The 27,243-nt window shown below is 56.2% G+C and overlaps 1 protein-coding gene across 33 annotated transcripts in view; it reads right to left on the bottom strand.

Moving 5' to 3' along the window:
• Positions 1-27,243, bottom strand: part of Rap1gap (RAP1 GTPase activating protein) — a 61,400-nt gene that overhangs the window by 12,159 nt on the left and 21,998 nt on the right. For 14 of the 33 annotated variants that reach the window (XR_015452811.1, XR_015452809.1, XR_015452810.1 and 11 more), the window contains 12 exons: positions 15,679-15,772; positions 9,438-9,473; positions 8,378-8,425; positions 7,645-7,683; positions 6,984-7,169; positions 3,839-3,942; positions 3,492-3,570; positions 3,049-3,102; positions 1,918-2,001; positions 1,570-1,670; positions 1,305-1,434; positions 170-325 (listed from right to left, as the gene is read on the bottom strand). Coding sequence is in view for 28 of the 33 variants with exons in the window: in XM_087215644.1 (XP_087071770.1) it covers positions 170-325; positions 1,305-1,434; positions 1,570-1,670; positions 1,918-2,001; positions 3,049-3,102; positions 3,492-3,570; positions 3,839-3,942; positions 6,984-7,169; positions 7,645-7,683; positions 8,378-8,425; positions 9,438-9,473; positions 15,679-15,772 (1,111 nt within the window). In the remaining 5 variants the exon portion in view is untranslated. Of the gene's footprint in view, positions 1-169; positions 326-1,304; positions 1,435-1,569; positions 1,671-1,917; positions 2,002-3,048; positions 3,103-3,491; positions 3,571-3,838; positions 3,943-6,983; positions 7,170-7,644; positions 7,684-8,377; positions 8,426-9,437; positions 9,474-11,718; positions 11,841-15,678; positions 15,773-27,243 lie in introns of those variants that run through there. The other 19 variants (XM_087215636.1, XM_087215638.1, XM_021263010.2 and 16 more) reach the window with 11 other exon arrangements.

Raw genomic sequence — 27,243 nt, 5'->3', positions numbered from 1 at the left:
GGGTAAACTCTGGGGAGCAAGAGGGCATGACAGGAGTTCATCCTCACCCTACTCCTCCATAGCCCCCCCACTTAAGTGGGAAGAATTAAGGCCCACAGAGGCCTGCCAGTGAGGCAGCGCCATGCCTGAGGTCCTGCTGGCCCCCAAAAGGCTCTCTGCAATCACCCACCTTGTAGAAGGGCCCATCGGGTCCGCCTCCCTCGGCCTGCACCACCACATAGGCGTGCAGGAAGTTGGATGCAATCATGTCAGGCACAAAGGGCGTGTTCTCATCCTGGAAAACCACCGCGACGATGTCATTCCCGATGTGCCTCTTCCGCTGCAACTGAGCACAGGGCCACCCAAAGGCCTTCACAGCCTGGCCGCGGTGGGGAAGGGATGTCCAGAGGGTATGGGAGGGCTTAGGGCGTGGGGCAGAGCACACATCTAAGAATTTGCAGCCCTCCCAAAAAATGTGGTAAAAACTTAGAATTATTTTAGTTTTCTTGGCAACTGTGACAGAAGGGAAAATCAAAGCCAACAAGAAGTGATTGCATACAGTGATCTTGGGTACTCAAACCGAGGTCTCCCAGTTTCTAGGCCCTACCTTTCAGCCCTTCTCCTATCAAGATTCCCCCAAACATGACCCTTCACTGAACACACAAACTCTACTCTGTACATACTCATGTTGCTAAAATGAAAGGAGATCTTATGAAAAGAAAAGAAAAAGCCACTAAAAATAAGAAACAAGGACTTCCACTTTTCTCACATTATCAGCAGGGAGAGCAGAAAGCCTTACAGGAAGCTCAGGACACGGTGCCCGGTTTTTCAGTCATTTCCTGGTGCACCTCCTAATTTGAGGCCTTTGCAGAAGCTGTTCTCTCTGCCCTCTTCTTCCAGCTCCTTTGCAGCCCAAGTCACTTTACATTGAACATTTCTTGACTCCCACGTCTGCCAAGTCTCAGTCCCCCCACGTGACCCTCTTAATACTCCTTGCTCCCCACGAAAGCACTAGCTCAGCTTTTCTGGGCTCTTGCTGTCTCCCAGATCTGATTCAGGTCACTTAGTATATGTCCCCTCCTTTATGCTCATCTACCAGGTAAGCACTACTCTCCCCATTTCACAGATGTGGAAGTGGAGGCTTCCCTGGCACTGCAGCATCCTGTCTCCCCTGCCCCACACAGGACCCACATCTGGAGGGACTGAGTCATTTCTGTGCCTGCATCCCAGGGCCTGGCACTGAGCCTGGCATGATGAACACTGGGCAGGCGGGGGGGGGGGCACAGGTGGACAGTGGGAAGTGGGTGGATGGGTGCCCAAGCTACCTGCTGGGCATCCCCTTCTGTGTAGGGCAGCTTGGTGGACACGTGAAACATGATCTCCTTGTTGCGGAAGTTGCAGTACACAGACTCGGTCCCCGTCTGCCCGTGGGTCACGTCCAGGCCTCCTCGGAACCTGCCCCCAGTCCCCCCGGGCCACAGCTCAGTCTCCAGCCCCAGCCAGGCCTCTGTGGGGCCAGGACGGGGCTCTGTCCCTCCCCGACCAAGGCCATGGGTCAGACTAGCTCTGCTCTTCCACTCTAAGACTTACCCCTTGAAGTCTTGCAGTTTGACCTTCTGGCCCAGAAATTCAAGAAACTCCACAAAGGCAGGGCTTTCCTCATTGGTACTGAAGAGCTCTTCCTCAGAGGTCTGGGGATCACACAGGGGTACGGTCACGGTCATGAGCTGCAGCTCCTGAGCAGCCCCTCTGTGCCTGCAATGGCCAAGTCCTGGGCACAGCAGCGGAAAGGAGGATGGGCTGTGCTGGGAACAGCAGAGGCTGTTGGGCCCCAGGGCTCCTGGGAAACAGTGCCCTGGCAGGCACTCTACCCTGTGAAGGTCTGAAGTGCCAGGCAGAGGGCGAGGTGGGGTGGAAGTAGGGTGGGGAGGAGCACACCTGCCCAAGCTTCTGATAAATGACTCCAAACTTGAAGTTATTGCTGATAACATGTTCATCAAAGGTGACGATGAGCCGGGAAGCCTGTGGGACAGCACAGGTTACAGGAACACTGCATTGGATGTTGCCGTTCACTGAGTTCTCCTCGTGTGCCCAGCACTGTACGGATCATTCTCGACCCTCTGAGCAAGCCCAGTGGGGATGGGGAGATACTCTGTTGTCCCCTCTGCACCTTGGATTCAGAGAGCTTCAGCAACCTGCCTCAGGTCACCCGCTTGCAAGTGTCTGCAAGGTTGGGACACAACCCAGACCTGCTGGATCCCTGAGCGGGCCCTGAGCCCCTGGCCTGCCAGGGCTGAGGCCACCCCGACTCCAGTCTAACACCCAGCTCACTATTCGGCAAACCCATTTCACAGTAGACCAGCCAAGTCCCACCAACTTACTGAGGAACCTTGAGCAGGCCTCCAGGAACCTGCCCCAGGGTCCCCAGGGCCTCAGTTTCCCCTCTGTGACCAAGAGGTGGGGCCTGACATCTGAAGGACTCTTCCTTCAGAACACCTTTTCTGGTCCCAAACACCCCTCAGGAACTTCACTCTACTCCACAATTCAGCCAGGGCCACATGGGCTTAGATGTCATTTGGGAACACCTCTCCCTTGGCTGGTTGGAGACAGAAGCCCCTGCCACTATTCCCACACTGCCTCTGTCTGGAGCCAGGAGGCAGCACCAGAGCTGGAAGTGTGGCATTTATGGAGGTGTTCATCTCATGCTTTTTTCCCAGGTCCCCTCTAAGGAGAGAAGGCAAAGCCAGTGGAAAGAGACATGACCCAGCGAAGGTCTGGAGTATAGCTGCCCTTGGGAGGATCCCCAGGCAGAGTTCAATTTCCAGACCTGATGAGGCCTGTCTGAGAGAAAGACACCCCTGGGTATAAATGCAGGCCTCCTTATCTGCTGTGCATCTGTAGAACCTCTCTGTGCTTCCTCTTCTGCAGACTGTGGATTTGGCAGGGTTATTGTGAGGATCAAATGAGAGACTAAGGGAAAGTACCCAGCATACAGCAAGAGCCCAATATGTGCTCAGCCTTCCAGTTACCCAACCGCCCTCAATGAGCAGGGCCCAGACCCAGTTATACCTTGGGGTAGAGAACAGGGTAGAATCGATCCACATTGACATCTTCACACACCAGCTGTGGGAGGAGACCATGGAGGGGATGAGGGGGGCAAGGGGAGGGGAGAGGCCTCCTGGCCTCAATGACTAAGTCCGGGGACAGCAGGAGAAAAGAGGACAGGATGTGCTGGGAACAGCAGAGGCTGTTGCTCAGAACGGGGCTCAGAGAACTGGGGTCCCCTGGGTCTGAAGTGCCATAAAGAGTGTCAAAGGACCGAGGTGGGGACAGGTGCCCAGGGCATGCACACACAGTGGGAACAAGTAGCAGGCAGGGCCACAGAGACAGGCTGTGACATACAGGGTACAGGCTTGTGGCTGTAGATGAGGATTGCTGGGGCCAAGCTGCAGCCCAGGCCACAGCCCCCTAGGGTGCCCAACACAGGAAGCTGGTAGGACCTGAAACCTCACCTTTGCCATCTGAACCACGTTGGGGAACTCAGTGAGGCAGGAGATGGGGATGACATCATGGTAGGTCCGGCACTTGGTCCTGGGAGTAGAAAGCCATACGGTGAGGGGTTGGGCAGTAGAAAGGAAAAGGGTCCTTCCACAAAAAGACCAGAGGGGGCAAAGCACAGGGAGGGCCAAAGGTGACAATGGGCACCAGGGCTGGCACAGGCAATAACTGGCTGAGTGACCTCAGGCAAATCCTGACTCCTCAGGCCTCGGTCAGGAGAGTAGATAGAATGAGGTGGACACTCAGATTTTAGACCTCAGCACTCCCTGCTGTCCTGAGGTCCCCCTGACACTACCCTCACCTGAGCAGCAGCCGCAGGTGCTCTTGATCCCCGATGACATCATACTTGAGTGAGAAGACCAGGTGGCCGAGAGCAGTGTCCAGTGAGTAGTAATTGAAATGCTCCTGTGTGGTGTGGCAGGGAGGAGGGTGAGGCTGAGCATGGGGTTTCTGGAAACCAGAAAGCCAGCTCACCCCTAGATCTTTGCCAGCAGCAAGTGTCCTGGCTAACAGCAGGCTCTGCATCAGGTAGATCCACCACTTCTCAGCAGGGCAGCTTGGGAAGGGAACCTTACCTCCCTGTGCCTCACTTTCCTAGTCTATGAAATGGGAGTGAGGACACCTACCTCGATGGTGGCAGAGACTGAAAAAGGTAAAGTGCCTGGCACCAATGCAGTGTTCAGTAAGTGTCTTGTAGTAGCCTTGGCTCTCTCCTCCTCATCAAAGTCAGGGCCACATGTATACCTGCAGAGCTGTCTCCTAGCCTCTGCCCCCTCAGATGTGACACACAGTAGGTGCTCAGTAGGAAAAGGCCATGTAACATGTGTGAGGCTCTGGGTTGAAGCCCCAGTACTTAGGAGAGAGACAGGCAGAGACAGACCGTGAGCCGACCAGATGATTGCCCAAGCTGTGGCCCCTGATGCCAAGGCTCGTGAGAAAGAGGAAGTGAAACATCTAGTAGTACACAAGGTGCTGACTAGACAGGTTCCCGCCCTCCTGCTTCACCTGGAGAAGAGGGCCCAGGGGCCAGAAGAGGCACTCTACAAGGCCTACAGTGTGGCTGTGGCAAGGACAGCACCCCTAGATGGGAGCCCAGGCCTGGCACCTCCAGCCAGGCAAGTCCCAAAGCCAAGGGCTGAAATGCAAGGAGAAGCCACTCTAGCCAGGTCCTGAGCTCCCTCTGCTGGCCCCAGTCCTGGGAGTGGAGCTGGCTCTTCACCCACGCCCATCCCAGGAATCATCCTGGAAAAAAATCCTGCTTAAACAGGAACACCTGTGCTCAGAGGCCCGCCAGAAGAAGAGGTGGGAGCCAGAGGATGTGCCCACAAATCAACAGCTCAGGGGTTCTCTGAGTGGACCTGGGGCAGAGAGTTCCTCAGACCTGCCTGGGCACATAGTGGAAGAAACCCCCAAATGCTTGGCACTGCCTACAGAGGAGTGGCAAGCATTTAGCAAGAAGTCCCAGAGCTGGAGAGTTTCCCTGAACCCTCCTCCCAAGCCCAGAGGATCCCAAAGGACACAGTGGGACATGGGCTCAGGAACCAGGATGTCAATCCCCAAAGTCACTCTCGCCTCCTCCTCCTGCCAGAACAGAGCCAATAGCCTCCCTAGGAGGCTATTGAAATGGCCCTGCTCTCTGTCAGCCACAGGGGCCCGCTCTCCTCTGTCTGCTAGGCTGACCCTGGTCATCATGTCTCCTCTGAACTCTCAACCTGTACCTCCTCAAATCCTGCCATGCTCAAGGCCTACCACCTTCATCTGTCACTGTCACTCCGTAGCAAACTTTTCTGTGTGCCAACTATGTGCTGGGCTTACATGGTTCCTGGGAGTCCACCATGTGCCAGACCCAGTGGGCCTTTGGACAATGGGTGCCTGGGACACAGGTCTCTCCTCACTGATAGGGCTCAGTGAGGAGATGGAATCTCAGGTCATGCTTGTGCTTGTCCCCAGGCAATGGCTCCTGAACCTGGACCTGCTGGGTTAGTCCTCATCACAATGTGTCCCCCAACCCCAGTGGTTAGCATTAGTACTTCCCAGGGTTAGGCCAGGCCCCAGACTGAGGTCATGGCTTCCCAGCCCCACAAGGAGCCAACCTATCCTCCCAATACACACACACACCACACACACACACACACAGCCCAATCCTCCCAGAGCATGTTTTCTTTGTTTTTGTTTTTTGAGACAGGGTCTTGCCGTGTAGTCCAAGCTGATCCTGAACTCACTGTGTAGCCCAGGCTGGCATCAAATGCCTCCTGTCTCAACCACCTGAGTACTAGGTTTACAGACATGTGCCATCACACCCAGGCCCAAAGCATTTTTTTTTTTTGGTACCGGGGATCGAACTCAGGTCCTTGCACTTGCGCAGCAGGCAGTGAAACCACTGAGCTAAATCCCCGGCCCTCCCAAAGCATGTTTTAATGGAACGTCAGCCAGAGCTGGTTCAAGTCCAGGCTCAGTAACTGTGACCTTGACTGACGCACTTCACTGCTCTGAGCTTCAGTTTCCTCTTCTGTGAAAGCAGGGTGATCTTGCTGTCACAGAGGGATTATGAGGATGGAATAACAGCTATGGCTAACTGTGTTTTTACTATGTGCCAGATGTGGTTCTACATGCTTTATGCGTACTTTGACAGCCCCCAGTTTGACAGACAAGGAAGCAGGCTCAAGGTTAAATAACCTGCCTAGGATATCAGTCACTGGAAGGAACAGCCTAGATTCACACCTAGGCCATGAGGCTCCCAAACTCATGCTATACTCCCCCATTTTGGTTGTCAATGACACAGACAGCACCTGGCATGGAATCTCCTCTCCGGCTCCCACATTAATTCTTATGAATACCCTTGGGTGATGATCCTGGGAGTTTTACTAGGCAGGGCTCCTGCCTCAGGGCTGGTGGTTACATCAATCCAGGTCAAGAAATCACATGCCTGTATCCTCCCAGCCCCCACCTCAAGCTGCCCAAAGCCTGGCCTGGGTCCATTGTGTTTGCTGCTGTGTATACTTGCTACCTAGTCAAGGGCCAGGCAAACAGCTGGAGCTCATTATTTGCTCATCCTGATAAGCAACTACCCTGATGCAGATGCTATTCCAAACATCTTCCAAGTATGGTCTCATGAGAACCCTGCAGCAACCTCAGAAAGGGTGTCATTATCTCCATTTCTTCAGAATTGGAAACTGAGGCACACTGAAGCAACTTGCCTGATATCTCATGTGGTGGGTGGCTAAGCCAGGACTCAAACTGGTAGTCTCTGCAGTTAACCACTATGGCATCCTACTGCCTTTGCAATAAATGTTTGTTGAATGAATGAGTGAATGAGCCAATCTACATGCATGATCCCCAAAGTGAGACTTGGGGTTCTGGGACTGTCCCTCAGTCCTGCCCAAGGATTCTTCTGTCTCCCAGGAGGCTGCACTGTGACCTCCCAGCCCCCGCAGCCAGCCACCCACCTTGCCAAGAAAGTGCTTCCGGTAGATGCGGGCTGTGGGGTTGCACTCAAGCTTCACCTTGGTCGTGGGCGACTGCAGTGGCTCTGTCTCAGGAATGCTGGTGATTTCATGGTTGGTGCCTTCAATCCAGTAGCCCCCAAACTGGGGCAGCAGGATGAGGGGGAAGGGGCCTTCTCGCCCTAGGACCTAAAGGGGGGCTTGCTGAAAGCCACTCCACACAGCACCCCACTAGGGACCCCAGGACATCCTCCAACTCAGACCTGGGGCGCTTCCTCCACGGCTAAGTGGTACCACAGGACAACCTGGCACCATGTTGTCCCAAAGGTTCACATTTACCTCCCTCCAGGGGGGTACCTGCTACAGCCCTTTCCCCCAGACCCAGACACACTGATCCCCTTGCCTCAGCCTCAACAGATGGTGGTGGGGGGGGCAGACGGGAGAGCTGGGGGCGTCGCCTGGCCCAGGAGGTTGACATTTGGCTCAGAAGGCCTAAGGATTCCAGCAGGCTCTGAAGTATTAGCCTGAAAACTGAGCTTCCAGCCCTCAAGGCAAAGCCTGCAGTCAGGCTTCTGGGAGGAAGGAGGACCTGGGTGTCCAGATAGCCTGCATGAGGACCTCCCTAGGACAGAGGGAAGGGTAGGCTCAGGGTCCAGCTGGGTACCTCGTGGACGCTCGGGTAAGGAATGTAGTCTTCCTCCGTCTGCAAAATACAAGCAGGCAGAGGCACAGCTCGGGTGGGGACCTCACCCTCCACACCTACTAGGCTCCCCAGCACACACTGTTCAGCTCCAGTCCTGGGGGATGGGAATAGAGATAGGACCATGGCCTCATCCCCCAATTTCTACATGAAGTGGGGGATTGCCTTGGAGTGCCCCCGACAAGGCTGGGCAGGGGCAGGCTAAACTGGCTGTGCTCTCTGGGAGTGTTCTCTGCCTGGAGAAAGGAGGCTCACTGACACCCCTCTCTGGACCAACTGCTAGTCTGCTGGGGTCCTGAATCACCAGGAATCACATACCCATCTTGGGGAGTTGTGTACACCCCTGGCCCCAGACAGGAGCTTCCAGAGCAGGAACCCATTCACTGCAAGGTCCTGGTATGAGCCTTCCCACTGAGGGCACAGGTCCCAGGGAAAATGCCTGAGGGACAAGGGCTTTGCCTTTGAGAAGAGGGACCTGGAGCAAGGGACGAGAGTATGGTGGTGCAGGCAGGGAGAAGCTGGCCTGAGGCCCAGGTATGGCGGGAGACTCTCCCTATCTGAGAGCTCCTGGGACCTGGACCTAGACACCCTGCTCATACAGGCCACAGGAAGACTTCAGAAGGGGCAGCTGTGTCACTTCCCAGACCCCACCCCCCAGCATGGAGTCTGCTCCAGCAGCCAAGCCTGGTCCACCTACTTTGAGGGGTGGTGGGAAGGAACATCGTTGTTCATCCATCCTGCTTCCCTGAAAGAGAAAGCAGCACACTGTTACACCCTCCCAGGCCTGCTGCCAGGCACGCTCCCCAGAGAGCCTTGCACCCCTGCTGTGCAGAAGGGAAAGCCCAAGGAGGGCCCGCTGATGTGGGAATGGCTGATGTAGGAATGCTCCCGGGGCAGGCCGCTGCAGGGCTCATTCCTCAGGCCTCTCTGGAGCACCGCTGTCCTGGCCCTCAGCATCGGGGAGGGGCTGGGGGCTCTGTGTGGGACGCACATGCTGCTGAGAGTGGGGGCAGGTGTGGTGTGCATGCCTGCTTGCGCAAGGCATGTGGGGAGGGGGCTACTGCGCCAATGCAGATATGCAAGAGGGGGATGGGGGCATGAAAGGTTGAGAGAGAAGGAGGAAGGGGGGAGCAAGAGCAGGGCTTGGGAGGGAGAGCTGACATCAGGGAAAGCCCCTGAGGTTTCTGCAAGACTCCCACCCCTGGTACACCCCCTGCCCACAGACACACACCCATGCAACAGACAGACAAGGGCCTGTGAGAGCAGGACTGGGGTGGGGAGAGGACCAGGGGTGAGGTGTGGGGCAAGGGTGCACCCCAGGCTGCCTGGCTCATGAATACCTCCCCCACTCTCAGCACAGCCTCTGGGTGCCTGGCATCTCTCCCTGCCTCCATTCTGCAAGGGGGTCCTGCAGAGCCTGTGATGCCTCTCACTGGGTAGGGACATGTGCGGGGATGGGAGTGAGTTGAGGAGGTGACCACAGCTCTGCTGGGACCTACACAAGGATGGGAGCGGGTGCCTGCATGGGTCTCCAGGTCAGAGAAGAGGCAGGAACTACCAGTCCCCTCCTCGACCCCAACCCAGACAGAGGACTGTAAATAGCAAGCTGCCACTCTCTTCTCCTGGCATGGTGTATTGAAGGCTCCCAGCCTGTCCTCAGAGAGGTGTGGGGCTAGGAGGATTGAGAGGGCCCCCACCTCCAGCCCAGCTAGCTCTGTGGCTCCCCAGAAAAGACTTCTTTCTCTAGCCCTCCTCACCTGCATCTTTTCAATCATCGCAAACAGATCTGTGTTCTGCAACAGAGGTGGGGAGATTGAGGTCAGTCCTGAGGTGGCCCAGCTGACCGTGCCCAGCTGGAGGGATCTGCACCCAGCCTAGATCAGCCATCAAGGTACCAGGGAGCAAGGGGAGTATAAAGGTGCAGTATGGGACTGGGTTCTGGGCAACAGAGGCCATACTTGGACCTGCTGCCAAGTAACATGAGCCCACAGCCCGGGTCCTGGGTCCCAGGCAGCCCACCCCTCCCTGAAGGGAGGAGTCTGCTGCCCTGAGGAGAGCTGGATCTCCCCAGTGCACTACTGGGTCGGCAGTGCCTGGATCAGCACACAGACCCTGAAGGTGAGCCCCTGGTCCCAACTCTAGAGATAAGCCCAGCCAGGACAAGTCAAGAATCTGTGGTTCCACCTCTCTCCCCTGGAAACCAGCCAGTTAGCCTGGCCACAGGCCTCTGCTCAGGCAACCCACCCTCCCCCAGGCAGGGGGCTATTTGGGTGAGAGGGATGCCCACTGGCCCCACACACATTCATGAGTCCACACACAGGGTCTCACACTGGAGACGGCCTGTCCTGAAGCTGGCCAGGACTCATACAGGGTTAATCCAGCATCTGCCAGCTGCCTGGCAGCATGGGCCTCTCCAGCGCCAACTCCCTACAAGCCTTCCTGGAAGGCGGCATCCCTGCTGGCTGGTGGCTGGCGGGGCTGGGGGCTGGGCCTGGGAAGCCCCCAGAGTCTCCAGGATGATGCCCCTCCCCCAGCCCTTCCAAGGCTCAATTCAGGCGGTTCCTGCTGCCCAGTGGGGGCACTGCCTGAGCTCACAGACATGTGCTAGGCGATTGTGCACTAGGAAACACACACGTGTGCGTACACAGACCCCCTCTCCTGCTGACACACAGAGGCTTGCATACTAATATTTAAACAGTCTCACTGTACCATACATACATTTTAAGTATTAAGAAACACACACACAAATCCATGGGGTTCATGCATTATGATTCTTAGAGCTACACACCAACAAATATAAATGTTGGTGTCCTGAGTTATACAACAGCACACCCACTCACCCACAAAAGACACATAAACATAAACACCCACCTACACCTGTGCAGGTCCGTACACAATGTTACACAAACACCACAAAACCACTCTCCTCTCTGAAACACACGGCCACACACTCCCATGGACAGGCAGGTGTTCAGCAAAACAAACACAGAGCCCCCCCCACACACAGCTACAAACCCCCTTTCTCTATCAGGGTCACACACACACACACACACACACACACACACACTGTGTAACAGCCACAACAAACACTCTCACAATATGACAAATTTTAAGAAAAGGCCAACATAGGAGTCGTCAATCCTCACAGGCCAATATGTCACCTTCACCTGCGTACAAACCACCACACACACATATAAACACACAGCCCTAGTGAAGGTCACGAGACACAAATGCCTCCTTATGTGCACACTCTGAGGCCTGTCCACAGAATAAGACCCACCCTGGAAGGTCCATCATGGTCACATCTGGCCACATTTAATACCTGTGAGTTTGGAAGAGACAATACCATTTGGCAGTTACAGGAGACACTGCAGACACACACCTGTAGTCCAGGGAGACAAACACACATGTCAACCTGACACAGTGTGACAGCGACACTGGCATCTGCTGGGGTGAGGGGACAGCCTCCAACTTGCTCCTCCTATGAGCCACAGTAGCAGGGACACTCCACTTAGGTGACCAAACAGCCAGAACAAAACACGATCCCTTGCTGCACCAGGAATCACAGCCACATAAACACTGACACACGGTACTGTCACCCAGAGCGTACACACAGCAACAAGTAACACCCACAATACAGCTTCACAGCCAGCAGCAGACGACCAGACACATGGCAAAAGGAGGCTGGGAGTGATGTGGCCCAGATGAGGGGATCCCCACACCTCGGGCAGCACCACCACAAAGTTACAGTGTGGCACTCAGCCGACAGGACAAGGAGGCAGAAAGTGGTCCCAATGGCGGCACACACACATGGTGCCACTGTAGCCCAGAGTCGCAGCCGCCTGTCGGTTCCGTGGACAGCTGCTGAAAGAGCCCAAGGCCCGGACCCCCGGGCGGGTGCACCCTGCGGCCGCCGCCCGGTGTCAACCCAGAGGCCAACACACCCGCCCTGGCTTGGGCGCTGCCTGCCGCGCTCGCAAAGTCGGGCTGCCCGGCTCCGGGGTCCCCTCGGCCAGGCCGCCCCGGACGGGTCCTCACCTGCCAGCTGCCCCCCGCGGGCAGCGAGCCCCTCCGCGGACGGCCGGGGAGCGATGGGGGCCGCGGCTGCGCCATCCTGAGCCCGGCCCGGCCCGGCCCCCGCCCCGGCGGCGCTTCAGCTGGCCCGGCCCGCTCTGGCCCGCGCGCGCCCCGGCCAGGGCCCGGCAGCGCCGAGCTCCGCGCTCCTGGCTCCGGGCTCCCCCGGTGGCGGCTGGGCTCGGGCGAGGGGGCGGGGCGCCAGGTACGGGTGGCGCGGGGGGCGGGGCCGCGGGGCTGGGGCGGGGACACTGAAGCCCCGCCCCCGGGCGGCCGGCCCGCTGCGGGCCTCGACCTTGCGCCTGCGTATTCGGGCCGGTGTACTGGGAGCTTTAGACTCCTCGGGCTCCCCGGAGTACCTCGCCTTCTGTGTCCTCCTAGACTCTGCATGCCCTGCCTCGGGACCTCAAAGATGAGGTTTTTGGGATAGGCTGTGGGGCCGGCCAGGAAGAAGAGGGGTTACCTTGGAGACAGGACTTCTTCAACACTTAATGCTGGGCCCCTTCGCATGTCTCATCATGTTACAACCCAAGAAGTACAGATGTTATCCCCATTATACAGATGAGAAGACTGATTCCAAGAAGTGAAATGGCTTGCCCTAGACAGCTAGGAAAACGGGAATCCAGGAAAGAGCCTGGAGCTACACTTCTGAGCCTCTTCTCTCCTTCCTCCCCTTCCCCACTCCAGTGCCTGACAGGGGCTGGCCTGTACCCTGCATTCCCCATGCCCTGACTGCCACCAACCCCAGGGAGACTGCCTGGGGGGTGAGGTGGTGAAGGCTGCCAGGGCCCCATGGTAGGGAAGAAGGGGCTGAAGCAGATTTCAGGGCACGTGTTCTAGCTCTGGCCTTGCTACAACCTGCTGATCGGTACAAGTGAGTCTCTGCCCCCTCTCTGGATCTTGGTTTCCCCATCTGTAAAATATAAGGCCTCTGCAGCCCCTTCCTGCTGACCCTGGTGTGTCTTGGCCAGGTTTAGCCGCCCCCTCCTCCAGACATATTGAGAGAGTGGCAATGCCTCCTGAGCTCTGGCCAAGTCAACCCCTGCTACTTCACACACGGGTAGGGCACGGCCACCTCACAGCTCAGCGCCAGACCTCTCTGCATCTTCCCAGAAGAGGTGCTGGCAGCCGTACTCCATCCTGCATCCCTAGGGCCAGGGGCTCCTGGAAGAAAGGCACTGTGCTTTCCTTCCCCCTCTCTTTCCACACCTGGCCCTGGGTCAGGTTTGGGTCTGGAGAGCTGGTGGGAACTCTGGAGATGTGAGTTCCAGACACAGAGTAGCAGCTTTGGTTTTAATAATTAACAGCAGCAAATATTGATTTACAGAGCCACTTCCAGGCCTGCACACTTCCGGGCACTCATCGAAATGCAGCCAGAGGAACATCATTCCCACACTAGCCCCGGAGGAGGTGAAACCTTCAGGATGTAGGATGTGGCTGTGTGCTTGTAGAGCTATTGTGATTCTGTGTGCAGGAGGATGCCTGGGTAGGTGTGTTTTTGTGGGTTTTGTTTTGGTTTTGTTTGGGGTTTTGAGACAGGGTCTCACTACGTAGTTCAGGGTGGCCTTGCAATTATTATGTAGCCCAGGCTGACCTCAAACTCACAGCGATCCTCCTGCCTCAGCCTGAGTGCTGAGGTTACATGTGTGCACCACCACACCCAGCTTATATTTTTGCCTTTTACACATACATCTCATGCATATGTGCATACACAAACATGTGTTTTGTGTCTGTGACTATGTCCTATACTATGTGTGGGTAGGCAGGGCATGTGCATGTGTACAGATTTCTGAATTCCTGAGTGGGGGAAGCCTGTAGAGGGAGGGGTGCTCGATAGCTCAGTGTCTGTTCAAAGAGAAGGGAGTGTTCCCTCTGGGTGTTCTACCCAGCCCTGGGAATGCAATGGTGCTTATAACAGGTTAGCTTTCTACCTTCTACATTCCAAAGTATTTTTAAAAGCATCACCCATTTGCAAGCTGGCGGAACTCTAAGCTCTGTGCTACAGATGAGGAAACAGGACAGGGAAGGGCATCGATCTGCTCACTGCACAGGGAGGTCACTTGTCCCTCAGACTGGTGCCATCAAGCTCATAAATATGCTGTGCCGGGGATTTAGCTCAGTGGTTTTGCCACCTGCTGCTCAAGCTCAAGGACCGGAGTTCAATCCCCGGTACCCCCCCCAAAAAAAGATCATAAATGTACAGATTTGGGGGTGCTGGGGGAGAGATGGAGAATGTGTCCCAGCCTGGGTTCCCTCAGCCCACTGCTGACTGGCTGGGGACCCCAGATGAACTGTTCCATCTCTCTGAGGCTGGTTTCCTTCCCTGTTGAAGGAAAATGATCCACAGCCTGGGTCTTGATTCTGGAGTGGGGTGGGCTGTCTAGGGGTGGGCGGTGAAGCCCACAGGGCTGCACTGGCCAGGAGGCTGCCAGACTGGGGGGAGGCCAGGAAGCCTCAGGGGAGACAGCTCAGTACCAATCCAGGAAAACCAATCCCAGGCTGCCTGAGCAGGCAGGACCCAGGGCAAGGGCCGAAGAGCCTCTTCCTAGATGGGAATACTGAGGCCCTGGGAGGGGAACACTATCCCCGAATGCTTGGGCAGAGAAGGCTGGGTGCCTCATTCATGACCTTGGCTTCTCTGGCAAGCTGCTGCCATCAAGTCACCCCTTCCTGCCAAGCCCCAGGACCCACTCGGCACAGTCTTGCAGTGTTGCCTGAGCAGAGAAAGTCAGAGAGGGTCTCAGGAACCCCATTCAGGTGCCACCAGCACCACCACTTGGGACCCTCATACAGATGGAAGTCCCACATCCTCTCTCCTGGCCCAGAAAAGGTCCCCAGCCCTTGCTCCAGGCTAGAGCCCGACAGGAGGAGCCAAGAAGATCCTGCTTTTACTCTTTCCTGGCTGTGTGACCTTGGACAGACCTCTACCTCCCTGAGCATGTGAATCCTCATCTGGAGAATGCCTACCACACAGGGTTGATGAAAGGACCAAGAAGCATGATGTTTATGGATGTGTTTTACAAACTGCAGAGCACACCCTAGAGGTGAGTGCTTATTATCCCTGTGCTAGAGAGGCACGAGCCAGGCACTCTTGTATTCATTTATTTATTTTTTGGTTGTTTGAGACAGGGTCTCGCTATGCAGTTCAGGTTGGCCTTGAACTCACTGTGTGGCCCAGACTGGCTTTGAACTCATGGTGATCCTCCTGCCTCAGCCTCCTGAGAGTTGGGATTACCGGTGTGCGTCACCATGCCTGGCTTTAAACTGGGCACTCTGACCATATCCAACCTACAGGACATTGGGTGAGTAATTGAACCTCTCCAAACCTTGTCTCATCTGCAAAATGGGACTAATAATAGTGACTATTACAGCACTCAGAGCTGCAGTATGAGATGTGATACCTCTCGCAAAACACTGAGTCCTCGGCTGGCAGGCAGTAAAGCCAAGGCAATCCAAGTGGCCACTAGTAGCAGGTGACATTCTGTGTAAATTGGTTAGTAATTTTCCAGGCTAGGGATCCTTGAGGGCAGCCAAAGTTTCAGCACAAAAACCTGGACTTCAAGGCGAACAATGAGAGCAACCACACACATAGGACCCTTCCCTGGGGCCAGAGAGTGTGTCTGGTTGGCACTTTTGCATTCAGTCTTCACAATGGCCTGCGAAGCAGCTCCTGTCATCACACCTGACTTACAGAGAAGGACACTGATGGTAACACTGAAGAAGACGATGATGGAAGAGGGTGGCCTGGCCAGTCCACGGGCAGCTGTTTTCCTAGAAAAGCCCTACCCCTCTCCTGGGTCCCCCGATACTGCACAGACCACCCAGGGCCCAGGTGCAGCAGTCCAGCCCCCAGCAGGACCTCCCAGCACATCTCCCAGCCACCTCTCCCAGCCCACGGGAAGGGGTGGCATGGAGGCCACTTACCTTAGGGTAGGGTGAAGCAGTGTGGGAGGGAACTGAGTCCACTCGTGACAGGTCTAGTGCCTGAGAGATGTGCCGGTTCTGCCCATCACTCCTCCTGAAAGAGAAAGAGTCTGAGGTCAGAGAGCCCCAAGCTGGGAGGTATGAAATTCTTGGGGGAAGTGTCATTGCTGAGGTGAAGGGGAATAGATGTCATGGAGGGTTCCCTGGGAGGAGGAGGAGGAGGAGGAAAGGCTTCCTGAGCAGGGCTGCCAAGCCGACCCTCTTTCCAGAGATCAGAGGTGTGGACAGGGTCTCTCCCCACTCTCCATGAGCTTTTAGCCATGAGGATGTCCACAGAAGGCCGAGACTTCTAGACAAACAGGGTGCCCAAGACGATGACTCCTCGGGCTACCGAGCTATTGCTATCACTGATGACAGTAACTGCCACTCATGGGGCCCATGATGTGCTAGGTCTGTGCAGAGCCTTCTATCCAGCCTGAGGACACTGTCTCCTCACCACACTGGAATTCCCACTTAAGACCTGGATGGTCTTAACAGAGGTCACACATTTGGCCCGAGGCAGAGCTGGCATCTTCACGGGACCTGACTGCCTCCAGCTCTGCCCACACAGCTCTCTAGGACAGAGGTCTGGTGAGGGCAAAGCTAGCACCCGGCACCCTAGAAAGCTTCCTGAGGCCACCCCCAGGGTCAAAAGAGGAAGTGCCCCTTAGTTCCCAGAATCCAGGCAGCCCGGGGCTGGGCAAGCAAGCCGGCTTCCGCTGCTGCCGAGGGCCACCCTGACGTGGCTGCACCTCCGCCCAGCACCCATCAAGTAAGGCTGGTCCCTCGAGGGTGAGTCACCCTCCAGACGATGCTCAGTGGCCTGTGGCAGGTTTGAGTCAGGCAGTATGGGATGCCACGCCCCACAGGAACCTGCCCAGGAAAGACGCCAAAGGAGTTCTCATCCCCTCTGACTTCCCCAGCCAGAGGAACCATCCACAGACCTGCTTGGCACTGGGGGCTCCTCCACCTCCTGGAGGTGCTGGCACCCTAAACAAAGGGTCTACACTTGACAGTGACCCAAAAGGATGGATCTGGTGGCAGTGGCATTCCAAGCCCATGGCATCAGTAAAGGTGGACAAGATACCCTCAGGCTGACTGGCAATGTGAGCACGGGTCTCAGCCTCAGTTTCCAAAAAATTCCTCACAGAGACTGGGCAGCTTGTAGGCATTCACTTCAGTGAATACCTTTATATGTATTCAGTATTCATTCACAGTAAACTCTGGCTGCCCCAGTTAGCATCCCATTAAATCGTTGTTGAATGAATGAGTGAAGGTTGACAGTAGGGAGTCATTGAAAGTCCATGAGTAAAGGAGTGTCCTGAACAGTTTCTTGAAAACTGCAAGACTCATTGACGTGGGGAGAAACTGGAGATGGGGGCTGAGGTTCCCAGAGAGAGGCGCACAGAAATGCCCAGGTAAATTCCATGTGGACTCTCTTGAGACCTGTGTGCCTGGAACTAGGTCAAACATATTACACCGTCACTGCCATGCCAGGAGGCTGGTATTATTCATCTCCATTTTCACAGATGGACAAACTCAGGCTCGGTGAGGCAAAGCTTCTTCCCCAACCAGTGGGGGACAGAGCCTGAATTTAAAGCACAGGCCCTTGAGGGAACATGGGTGGTGCCGTGGGTGGGGAGCAGAGGCTGCCCAGGGCCAGAAGTCCCAGGGGTGAACCCTGGGTGAGGCTGGGTGCCCTTGGTGGGGCACTGCAGTCCTGACGTGGCCCTGGCTGCTGAGTGGCAGGTGGCACCCTGACCAGGCTGGGTGCACAGTGGCCTCTCTCTTCCCCAGGTCCCCTTTACCAGGACCAGTCACTCTGGCACAGGCCCAGGGAGGCCTCTCAAGGCTCAGGGGCCCCAGTGGCCATGCGGGACCCTGTCTCCAGCCTCCTGGCTCTCTAGTTCCTGTTGGCCGGAGTCCTGTCCCCCCAGGCAGCACCCAGCCCCTGCCAGGCAGCCACCTAAAATGTCACTGCTGAGGCCTGAAGGGCAGGGGAAGGGCAGAGCTCAAGGATGGGAACAGAGGAGGAAACCCCATGCCCAGCCCTGAAGGGCAACAAGAAGGACCGTGATTCCAGAGCCACTGCCCACCCTGTGCCTGCACTTGATCCTCACAGCCTCCCAATGAGGCAGGTGGTGCTCAGAATCCATCTGCTTTACACATGAGGGAACTGAGGCTCAGAAAGGGGCATTCATTTGCCCAAGGTCACACAGTTAATAAGAGGGAGCAGGCCTCTGAATCCAGGTTTGTCGACTGCAAGGCCAACCCTGTGGACCAGCCACATGGGGCCTTCCCAGCCCATCAGCTCAGGGGGTGAGAGTACCAGTCACAAGGGCGCTGTCAGCAGGTGCTGCTTATTGTGCGTGCTCCTCAGGTACAGGCCCTGCTCTAATGGCTTTACTTGTATTCACTCACCAAATCCTCAATTTTCAAAGGAGGGAACTAAGACACTGAGAAGTTAAGTAATTTGCCCATGGTCACGCAGTAAGTCCAAGGATTTGAACTCCTACCATGTCAGTGTAGATGCCATCCCCTTAACACTGCACTACACTGGCTCTTAGTAAACAGGAGTTGCTTAATAAAACTTTTGAAGTGATGCCTGAACTCAGCCTCTCCCTCCCTCTGCTTCCCGAAGCCCCCTGGCCCACCCTTCTAGCCCACTACTACAGTCCCCTCTGCCTCTGGCCTCTGCAGACCACCCCCACTTGGCCATTGCCTTCCCTCTTCATGAACAGAACCCCTCCATCCCTACCCTCTTTCCTAATCCAACCTATCCTCTCCTGGTTGCTACCATTCCATTCACATAGGAACGTCCCCTCCCCACTTCCCCTCAAACCCTTCCTGACTTTATGGCAGAGCTCAGCTTAAAATGTTTTGCCTTCTTCCTCCACTTGCAGCAGCAGGGAGAGGCCCAGCACACGCCAGGACAGGCAGAGGTGTCCCCTCACCCCACCCCCACCATGACCACAGTCACATCTGCCCAGCACTCTACAGTTTATGCAGGCATCGTCTTACTCCATTACTGTAGTGGCTTTTGGAGATGGGACTTTATCGACTTCTTATCCAGATGAGAAAACTGAGGTGCACAGAGGTTAAACAAGCCCAAGGTCACACCAGGGAAAGGGCGGTGCTGAAGCTGGACTTTAGCCGGGGGTTCCTTTCACTTTGCACATCACAGCTGCTCTCAACTCGGGCCCTCAGACTTGTCACTTGATCTCTGCCCCCAGTGACCTCCCTAACACAGCCCCAGGTTCCACCACCAGGGTCTTCCCTCAGTCCGGCAGCGATCCTGCCCCATCTGGTCTGGACACCTGCCCACCTCTGGCAGCAGCCAGAGGTGACTCACCCAAGGTCACAAAGAAAGCCGAAGCCAAGCTGGACTCTGTGCCAGGCAAATTCTGGGGTCACCTCCAGCCCCTGTGGCCCTATAGCCACCAGCCAGCTGGCCCAGCTCCCCTCTCTCCCAGAGCACCCTGGTTTCCCTGGGAAAGGGTGAGGTAGCAGTATGGGGGCAGGGCCCGCTCCTGAGTGGGCTGGGCCAGGCGGAAGCCGCTGCTGACAGCTCCCAGGTTTCTTGGCAACTGTCACTGGGCCTCCTCCCCCTCCCTTATCTCTGCATCAAGGTAACAATAATAATTGCTGCTTCATGAGTGCAGCTCTTTGTACTTTTCAAAAGCCCTCCTTATCTGTTCTCTCCTGGGGCTCTCATGGGAACTGGAGTGAGAGATAAGCCAGGGACTAGGATCCCCAATTCCCAGTAGGGCAAACTGAGGCTTGAAGGGTTAAACCACTACCTGGAGGTGACCAACAAGAGGGGAGCAGGTCAGAGATGAGAACCCAGGGCTTCTACCAGGCTGCACAAGGGCAGGGAACCTCAGGGGGCTTCACATTTGACAAAACAGGAGGCCCTGACCCAGGCATGGTGGGGGATATGGCTAGGAGATGCTGAGGGTGGGTGACCTATGACTCCCTGGGGCGTTCCCACCAGTGAGCCAGCTGGAGGGCAATGGGAGGGCCCTGTCTTTCCTCTCATCTGTGAAGTGAGAGGTCATGGGCCCTCTTCACAGGGTGGCTATGAGGCACTGAGCAGCCATCGCTGTGATTCCTGTCTGACACCATCATGGGAACCCAGCCTTCCGGGCGCCAGGGAGCTGGGCTGTCCCATGTTAGACCTTTATCTACCCGATGGAGGTCCCCAGGTGGGCCTGGCCCCCTCCTAGCCCAGATCTTGAGCCTCTCTGCTCCTGTCCTGCCCCTGCCACTGTGTCCCTGCCTCTCTAGGCTACACATGTTCTCCAGAGGTGCCATGCTGCTCAACAGAGAAGCCTTTGCTGGGTCCCCTCTACAGGGGGTCCCTTGCCTCCTTTTCTGCCCGGTGAACCATCCATGCTTTGAAATGCAACTTAATCAGGTGGAATGCTGGTGCCAGTGCAGTGACCTATGACCGGCAGGGCTGAAAGACTGGGACTGGGTCCCAGCACACATAGGTGGTCTGTCTGGAGGACAGACAAGGGGCCAGCCAGCCAATAACGGATGACCAAGAAGGACCTGTGGGGGGCTATCCCAAGACAGTGGCCTGAGGGACTCAGGAGGACCTCGCACTGATCAGCAGAGGTCAGGAGGGGGAGGCCCAGGGCCAGGTCCCTTGGGTTTCCCTGGTCCCCATGAGGCCAGCTGGTGCCACCCCCTGGTGGTACACAGAGGGTGGGAAGGGAGTACAGGGTGCACTCCTGCTCTCTCCTCCCGGAGACGGGACTTGAGGTGGCTGGAATCTCCAGCTACCGGCCTCAGGCATTGGGTCTGAGGGGACTCATCTGAAACCAAAGCCAGGCACTGCCCTGGAACTGGCCCGTCCTGGGGGGTCACAGAGGCCCATTGTTTTCTGAGCTCAACCATCTGGCACTGCCCTCCCTGTGGCTGCTCTTGCCGAGGCACCAGGCAAGGTGGCCAGGGGTAGCCAGGTGAGTAGGTTTCCAAAGCAAGGCCTAGGACCTGCCCCTCACCCCAGGGACACAGGCCCAGGCTCTGCTGCTGACCTCAGCCAGGATAGAAGTGATTGTGTAGATGGGGTGGGGGAAGGGACAGGAGCAACTTAGTTACATGGAAGCTGTGATGTCATTTAGTCCTTAAGATAATAATCAGGAGGTGGGACGCTGCTGGTATAGTCCCCCAAGTCAGAGTCGAACAGGGACAGGGGAAGAGGAGCCTGGGACTCCAACCTGGGCAAAGTGGGTGAGTGTAAGGTGGCCGGTGGGGCTGGCGGAGGGCCCAGACACCCGGATCCCGGAGCTGGGCCAGGTGGTGGCCTCCTGAGCAAACAACCTGTTGGCACCCAGAGAGGAGGTCACAGGATGGCCCCACCCCAGAGCAGCACCTGGGGACCAGGCCTGCCACCCACCTACCCAGGTGGCTGACCCTCCCACAGCCCTATGGACTCTAGTGGACAGCTCCTCCCCACACCTGGGCAGGGAGGAGGGGGTCAGCTTTGGTGACCCGGCCTCAGGGCCCCTTCCTACTTTGGAGTAATACATCTGCTCAGCCCACCCTGCACTCCACAGTTCATAAGCTTCCCGGCGCCTCCCTGGGAACACAGGGCAGGTGACAGGGTCTGCACTCTAAAGCTCAAGCCCAGCTGGCCTCCACCTCCCACCCACTGGGGCCCAGGACACTCCAGCCATGTCAGCTCCACTGATGGGGCAGTCACGTGCTGCCCCCACCCTCCCTCCATTCAGCAAGGAGCACTGGGTGCCCTTTCCAGCACCCGTCACCCACACATGGCATTACAGCCACTGCACATTCTGCCCACCCCCCATGCTGCTGACCTGCTGTCCTTCCCTGCCTCCAGCCTCCACAGCTGGACTCTCCCTTCTCTGAGCTCGCCACATTCCTCTGCTGTGTATTCACTCCATCCACCCATGCCCCTGCTCTCCATTCCTCTGCTCATTCAGTCAGATATTGTTTTCTTTTCTTTTGGTACCGGGGATCGAACTCAGGACCTTGCGCTTGCCAGGCAGGTGGCAAGAACCACTAAGCTAAATCCCCCGCCCCAAGACATTGTGTCTTGATGCCCACTCAGGGCCAGACAATGGTGCTGGGTGTCAGCCTCAGAGTGGGGTGACCCAGGCCTGCTCCCCTCAAAGCAGAGCCCCAGTGATACCCACCCAGGACTGAGGCCTCCAGTGCTGAGGCCTTGTTTAATCCATCCCTCCCACTCTGCACCAGCCCCTTTTGGGGCCAAAGCTGGGACTGCCTTCTCCAGGGCTCTGGGTCAGGCTGGTGAGCACAAGTCCTTGCTGCTGGGTAACCAAAGCCAAACTCCTGGAGAGGGGGATAATTAAATACAATAAGAAGTCCCGGCACTGCCTCTAAGTCACATCTACACAGGATTCAGTCATCATAACCTCTCCAAGCCTCAGTTTCTCCGCTGGAAATCTGGTCTCAGACCAGATGACATGAAGGTCAGCTCCAGCATCCTACAGAGGGTGAAAGGGGGGACAGGAACTGGGAACTGGGTCCACCAAGGCCTGGATAGAAACAGTCCCGGAGAAGAACTTTTCCCTGTGGAGGGACCTTGGTCTCCTCCAAGTTGTTCCCTTCTCTGAGCCTTGGCTTTCTCATCTGCAAAGTGAGATGGTAGTAGCTGGGCGTGGTGCCTCATGCCTGCAATCCCAGCACTCAGGAGGCTGAGGCAGGAGGACTGTCATAAGTTCAAGGCCAGCCTGGACTACATAGTGAGGAGGGCCACTATGTTCAGGGCCAGCCTGAACTGTAGAGCAAGACCCTGTCTCAACAAACAAACAAACACACACACACACAAGATAAAAACCCTGAAGCAGCTGGGCAGGAAAGCACATGTCTCTACTCCCAGCTATTTGGGAGGCTGATGCAAGAGGATAGAGTTGTAGCCCAACCTGGGCAACTTACTGAGAGACCTTGTCTCAAAAAAATTTTTTTTTAAAGGGCTGGGGATACACCTCAGTATGAAGGCTCTGGGTTCAATTCTCAGTACCATAAAACAAAACAAAACACCTTAAATCCTGGTATGGTGGCACACATCTGTAATTCCAGCTACTCAGAAGCCTGAGGCAGGAGGATCATGAGTTTAAGCACAGCCGGGGCAACTTCATGAGACCCTGTCTCAAAATAAAAAATAAAAAATAAAAAATGTCTAGGGATAGTGTTTGGCTCTTCCTGGGTTCAATCCGCAGTACTGCAACAACAAAACCCTCAAAACCAGGCACAGTGGCACACACCTGTATTCCCAGCTACTGGGGAAGCTGAGGCAGAAGGATCATTTGACCAAAGGAGGTGAAGACCAGACTGGGAAACACAGAAAGACCCTGTCTCTTAAAAAATAAATAAATAAATAAATTATATATATATATATATATATATATGTGTATATATACACACACATATATATCTCCCCAATAAAAACAAAAACAATGACTCAGCTGGTTACTGACTCCTTTACCTTGACAGGGATGGATTATTCACCCCTGATTCCAGGGGAGAAAAGCTGACACCAAAGGAGCCCAAACAGCCTGACCAACTCCTCTAGGCAGCAGTGACAACGCCAGCTCTGGCTGACCTGAGTCCCCACGCTTTCGCCTACAGTAGTCAGCCTGCTCTGTGGGGCAGGGAAGAGGGCAGGCAGGACAGAATGGCACAGGCAGGGGGCACAGGGCTGTGTCCTTGGACCTCAGCAGTCATGGGAGTCAGGCCACCTGAGGCTCACCTGTGGGGAACAAGGCTGTGCACCTCATTTGTGAGTGCAAACGCAGGCTCCAGCTTCCTGCCCTAGGCTGGTAGACGACCGGCCCCACCCCTACCTCTACCCTCAAGGCCCCAGGGTCACAGGCAGGTAGCCCGGGCCAGCCCCTTCCCCGAAGCTCTAAATAACTTTCAACCAGATCAACCTGTTTCAGAAGAATCTGGCCTCAAAGGTCACTTGTCACAGGCACAGACACTGTCTCCATGACAGCCTGGACAGATGTGGGATGGGTGTACCTCATGGGCCAGTGAACACACCCAGAAGTCCCGACCCCGAGTCCTGACAGTGTCAAGCTCTAGATGTGTGCCCCGGGGCAAGTTTCTTCCACATCTGAGCCTCAGTTTCCTCCACTGTAAAATGGTGGTGCTAATTCCTCCCTGGAGGCTGCTGGGAGAATTCAGTGAGCGCACATGACAGCACCAACTGCCTCCAGGCACTCAGCAAGGAGGCTGTGACTGCACATGTGAGCTGGGTTGTGTGCCCCCAGGCCAGTGTATGGAGTGTCAGGCCCAGGGCTGGGCCAGCTTCAGAAACACCAGGCAGCACGGTGGGCAACTGCCACCTGTTGGAGTCAGCTCCCGGTTCCAGCAGCAGCTCTGCCTGGCAGTGCAACAGGGGGTGTGACTCGTGGGAGGATGTTCAGGGAGGCCTGGTAGAACGGAAGTGGATGTGGGAGCAAAAGCAATCGTGTCTGGGTGTGTGGGGGCTTGTGTGTGGGCTTGTGCGCCCGTGTGTTTGGATCTGATCACGCCACCCGCCTACCTGATGTCTTCCCACTGCGTGCAGGGCAAAGGTAGGGGGCCTCACGTGGCCCATGAGGCCCTGTGTGTCTACCCCACCCTGCCCAACTCTCCCACCTCATCCATGGCCTACTGGCTCCCTCCCCATCTGCTCCCTCACCTTCAGGCCTTTGCATACACTGAGAGCATGGGTCACACCTTCCCCACCTGCCCCAAAACACCTCACATGCTACTTCTGTCTCCAGTCTTTCCGGAGCCCCCTCCCCACACTGGGAGAACCCACACTCACATCAGCTTTCCCAGAAGCCAGCACGGACCTATCAGCTTGGTTTGCACATTTTGTGGTGTGATTATTAGACCACGATCAGTCTCTAACTCTAGAAATGGGGCTTCCGGTCAGGACTAGGTCTGCTTGTAGTCAAGGCTCAATTCTGATCTGGTTCATAAATGAACACATGTGTGCAAGTCTATGCTCAGGATGGAGCTGTCTGCACAGCACCAAGCCTGTGAGTGTGAGCAGGAAATGCGTGTGTGCACGCATGGGCATGCATGTGTGTGTATGCATGTGTAAGGGGTCATCTCAGACCTCTGGCCTCGTGGACAGGTGGGCTGGGAATAGCTGAGGCATTCCAGGGCCCAGTGCCCAAGGCTGGCAGGGGTTGGAGGAGGGCAGGCCTTACCCTTCCCGGCCCTCTTACCCTGTGCTCCCCCTAGTACAAGCCCAGGGACTTTGTGCCAGACCACAGCACCCTCTGGGAAGCCGAGAAAGCCAGCTGGGCTCCAGATGGACCGCCTGGCTCTGCCTGCAGTGGGACCCAACCCTGTGGCTCCCCCAGCTCATGAGGGCCAGCTTCTGCCTGCACAGCCAGCTTCCTGATGCTGCCCACAGGCCCACATGGTCCAGACCCCTCCCTCAGATCCCTCACATGCTCTGCCCTCTGCCCAGCCACTGTGCCCACCTCCAGGTCCCTCCTACTCAGGCCTCAGCAAAGGCAGGCCCTTCACACCACCTGGCACTCACTCCCCTTCCCCTCCACAATCACCCACCCCTGTGGGCTCAGTTTACACCTGTCTCCCCCACTGGAAGGGGGCCTGCCCCAGGCAGGGGCCATGCCCACCAGGTCCCCTTCAGTCTCCCCCCTTCACAGATGAATACCTGGCATATGACTGGAATTTGTAAGTATTTGCTGAATGAACAAATGTCTAGTGGACACCTTGAAAGAATCCTATGAGGTGAATATTACCTTTCTTTGCATGCATGGAAACCAAGGTTCAGAAAGGTTAAGTCTCTAGCCCAAAGCCACATGACAAACAGCACGACCAGGCCAATTGATCTAGCCTAACTAGGAACACAGCACATCACAGTGTGTCAGAGCCCACTGGGAAGAGTTTATTTCCAGGTCACCTGGGCCCCACCTTCTCCCCTCCTGCAATCCTCAGTCTGAAAAAGCTGCAGTGGTGGCCTGTGGTGGCCCTTTCAAAGCTCCTCCTCCTTGGTGCTCCCCCGACATGCAGTAGGGGCTTCTCATGTACCCACTGCACAACGGAAGAAACCAAGGCCAGCAAGGTGAGGACCAGAACTTGGCACAAGGCCTGCCAGGCTCTGGAGCCTGTGCTCTCCACCCAGTGCCCAGCGCCACAGTGGGACGCATGCTCCACACAGGAGTCTCGCCACCTGCAGTCTCACCCACCCTCTGCAGATGCAGCAAAAGGACGACAGTGATGACAAGGGCAAAGCCACAAAAGCTGGCATCCATGGGGCACTTGCTCTGTGTTAGGCCCTGGTTTTAGGTCTTGACACACATTGTTTCATTTAACCCCCACATCAGTCCTCAAGGTGGCACATGTATTATCCTCATCTTGCAGGCGTGGAAACTGAGGCCCAGAAAAGTTGCCCAACTGCTGATGGCAGGGCCAATGCTCCAGGAACTCTGACTGGCTCAGTGTCATGCAACCTGTCCTGGAAGGGGGAGGACAGCAGGGGGCAGGGGCGGGACCTTGTCTGCTGCCTTCACCTGCCTGCCTGCCTGCCGGCTGAGCTCCCCTTCCCCAGCCAAGCCGCTGACCTGCTGCTCCGATCCCATCCTGGAGCTTTCTCCTGCACTGGATCTCTTGCTCTCTCTCTCTCAATGTCACTTGCCCCCACTGGACCACCTCCTCCAAGAAGCCTCCCAGGTTACTAGGCATGGAGGAGGATGCCCTTCTGAGCACCCCTCCTATGTCCCCAATCAGCACTTGTCACCGCCAGAGAACATCCTCTCTCCAGCTCGCCCTCTAGAATGAGGACTCCACGAGGGGGTGACCTTCTCTACCATCCCACCCCATGCCCACACAGCCTTGGCCCTCAGAGCTGCCCCCACTAATGCTTGTTGAATTAATTTGCTGAACAAATGAACAACTATTTGGGAAAGACGCTGAGCTCAGGAAAGGCTTGCCTGGGTCTGAGATGTTTGGAAAGACCCTCCTTAACCAGCTGCGTGGGGCCTAACACTCCACCACTACAGAGTCACTCTTAGATGAATGAGTCTTTTCTCTCAAGATGCACTGAACATTTCCCAAGGCCCACACTGAACTCATTTCATTCTAAGCAATCCTGTTTCCATGGTTATGGACAATCTGAGGCTCAGAGAGGAAAAGGAGATTGTGTAAGGCACACAGCAAGCGAGGGAAAGGTAGGGTGGGTATCTGAACTCCAATCTAGCTAACTGCACATCAGATCTCCCCATGTACCACCCAGAGCCTGGGCATCAGCAGGGTGTAGGGTGAGCAAGAGCTCAGCCCAGGACCTCTGAGCACAAGAGCCCATTCTTCATGGCTGAGGATGGGCAGGCAGTGCTGTGCACAACGAGATGGGGACCCGCTTCCCAAAGCCACACAGCAAGAGTGGCAGCCCCAGGACCAGCCCTGCCTGGAGGGGATTTTCCTCTGGTCTCTCAAAGCTACAGGAAAGCTTCCTGGCAGAGGGGAGCCCCCATCCACCCAAGGGGTGGACAGGGAGGGACAGCA

Source organism: Heterocephalus glaber, unplaced genomic scaffold (assembly GCF_053883595.1).
Source record: "Heterocephalus glaber isolate CG9 unplaced genomic scaffold, H.glaber_assembly_v1.0 deba00001452, whole genome shotgun sequence".
In the NCBI taxonomy this organism is placed as follows: Eukaryota; Metazoa; Chordata; class Mammalia; order Rodentia; family Bathyergidae; genus Heterocephalus; species Heterocephalus glaber.
The sequence above is the reverse complement of the archived record's forward strand: the minus strand, read 5'-3'. Positions and strand labels throughout refer to the sequence as shown.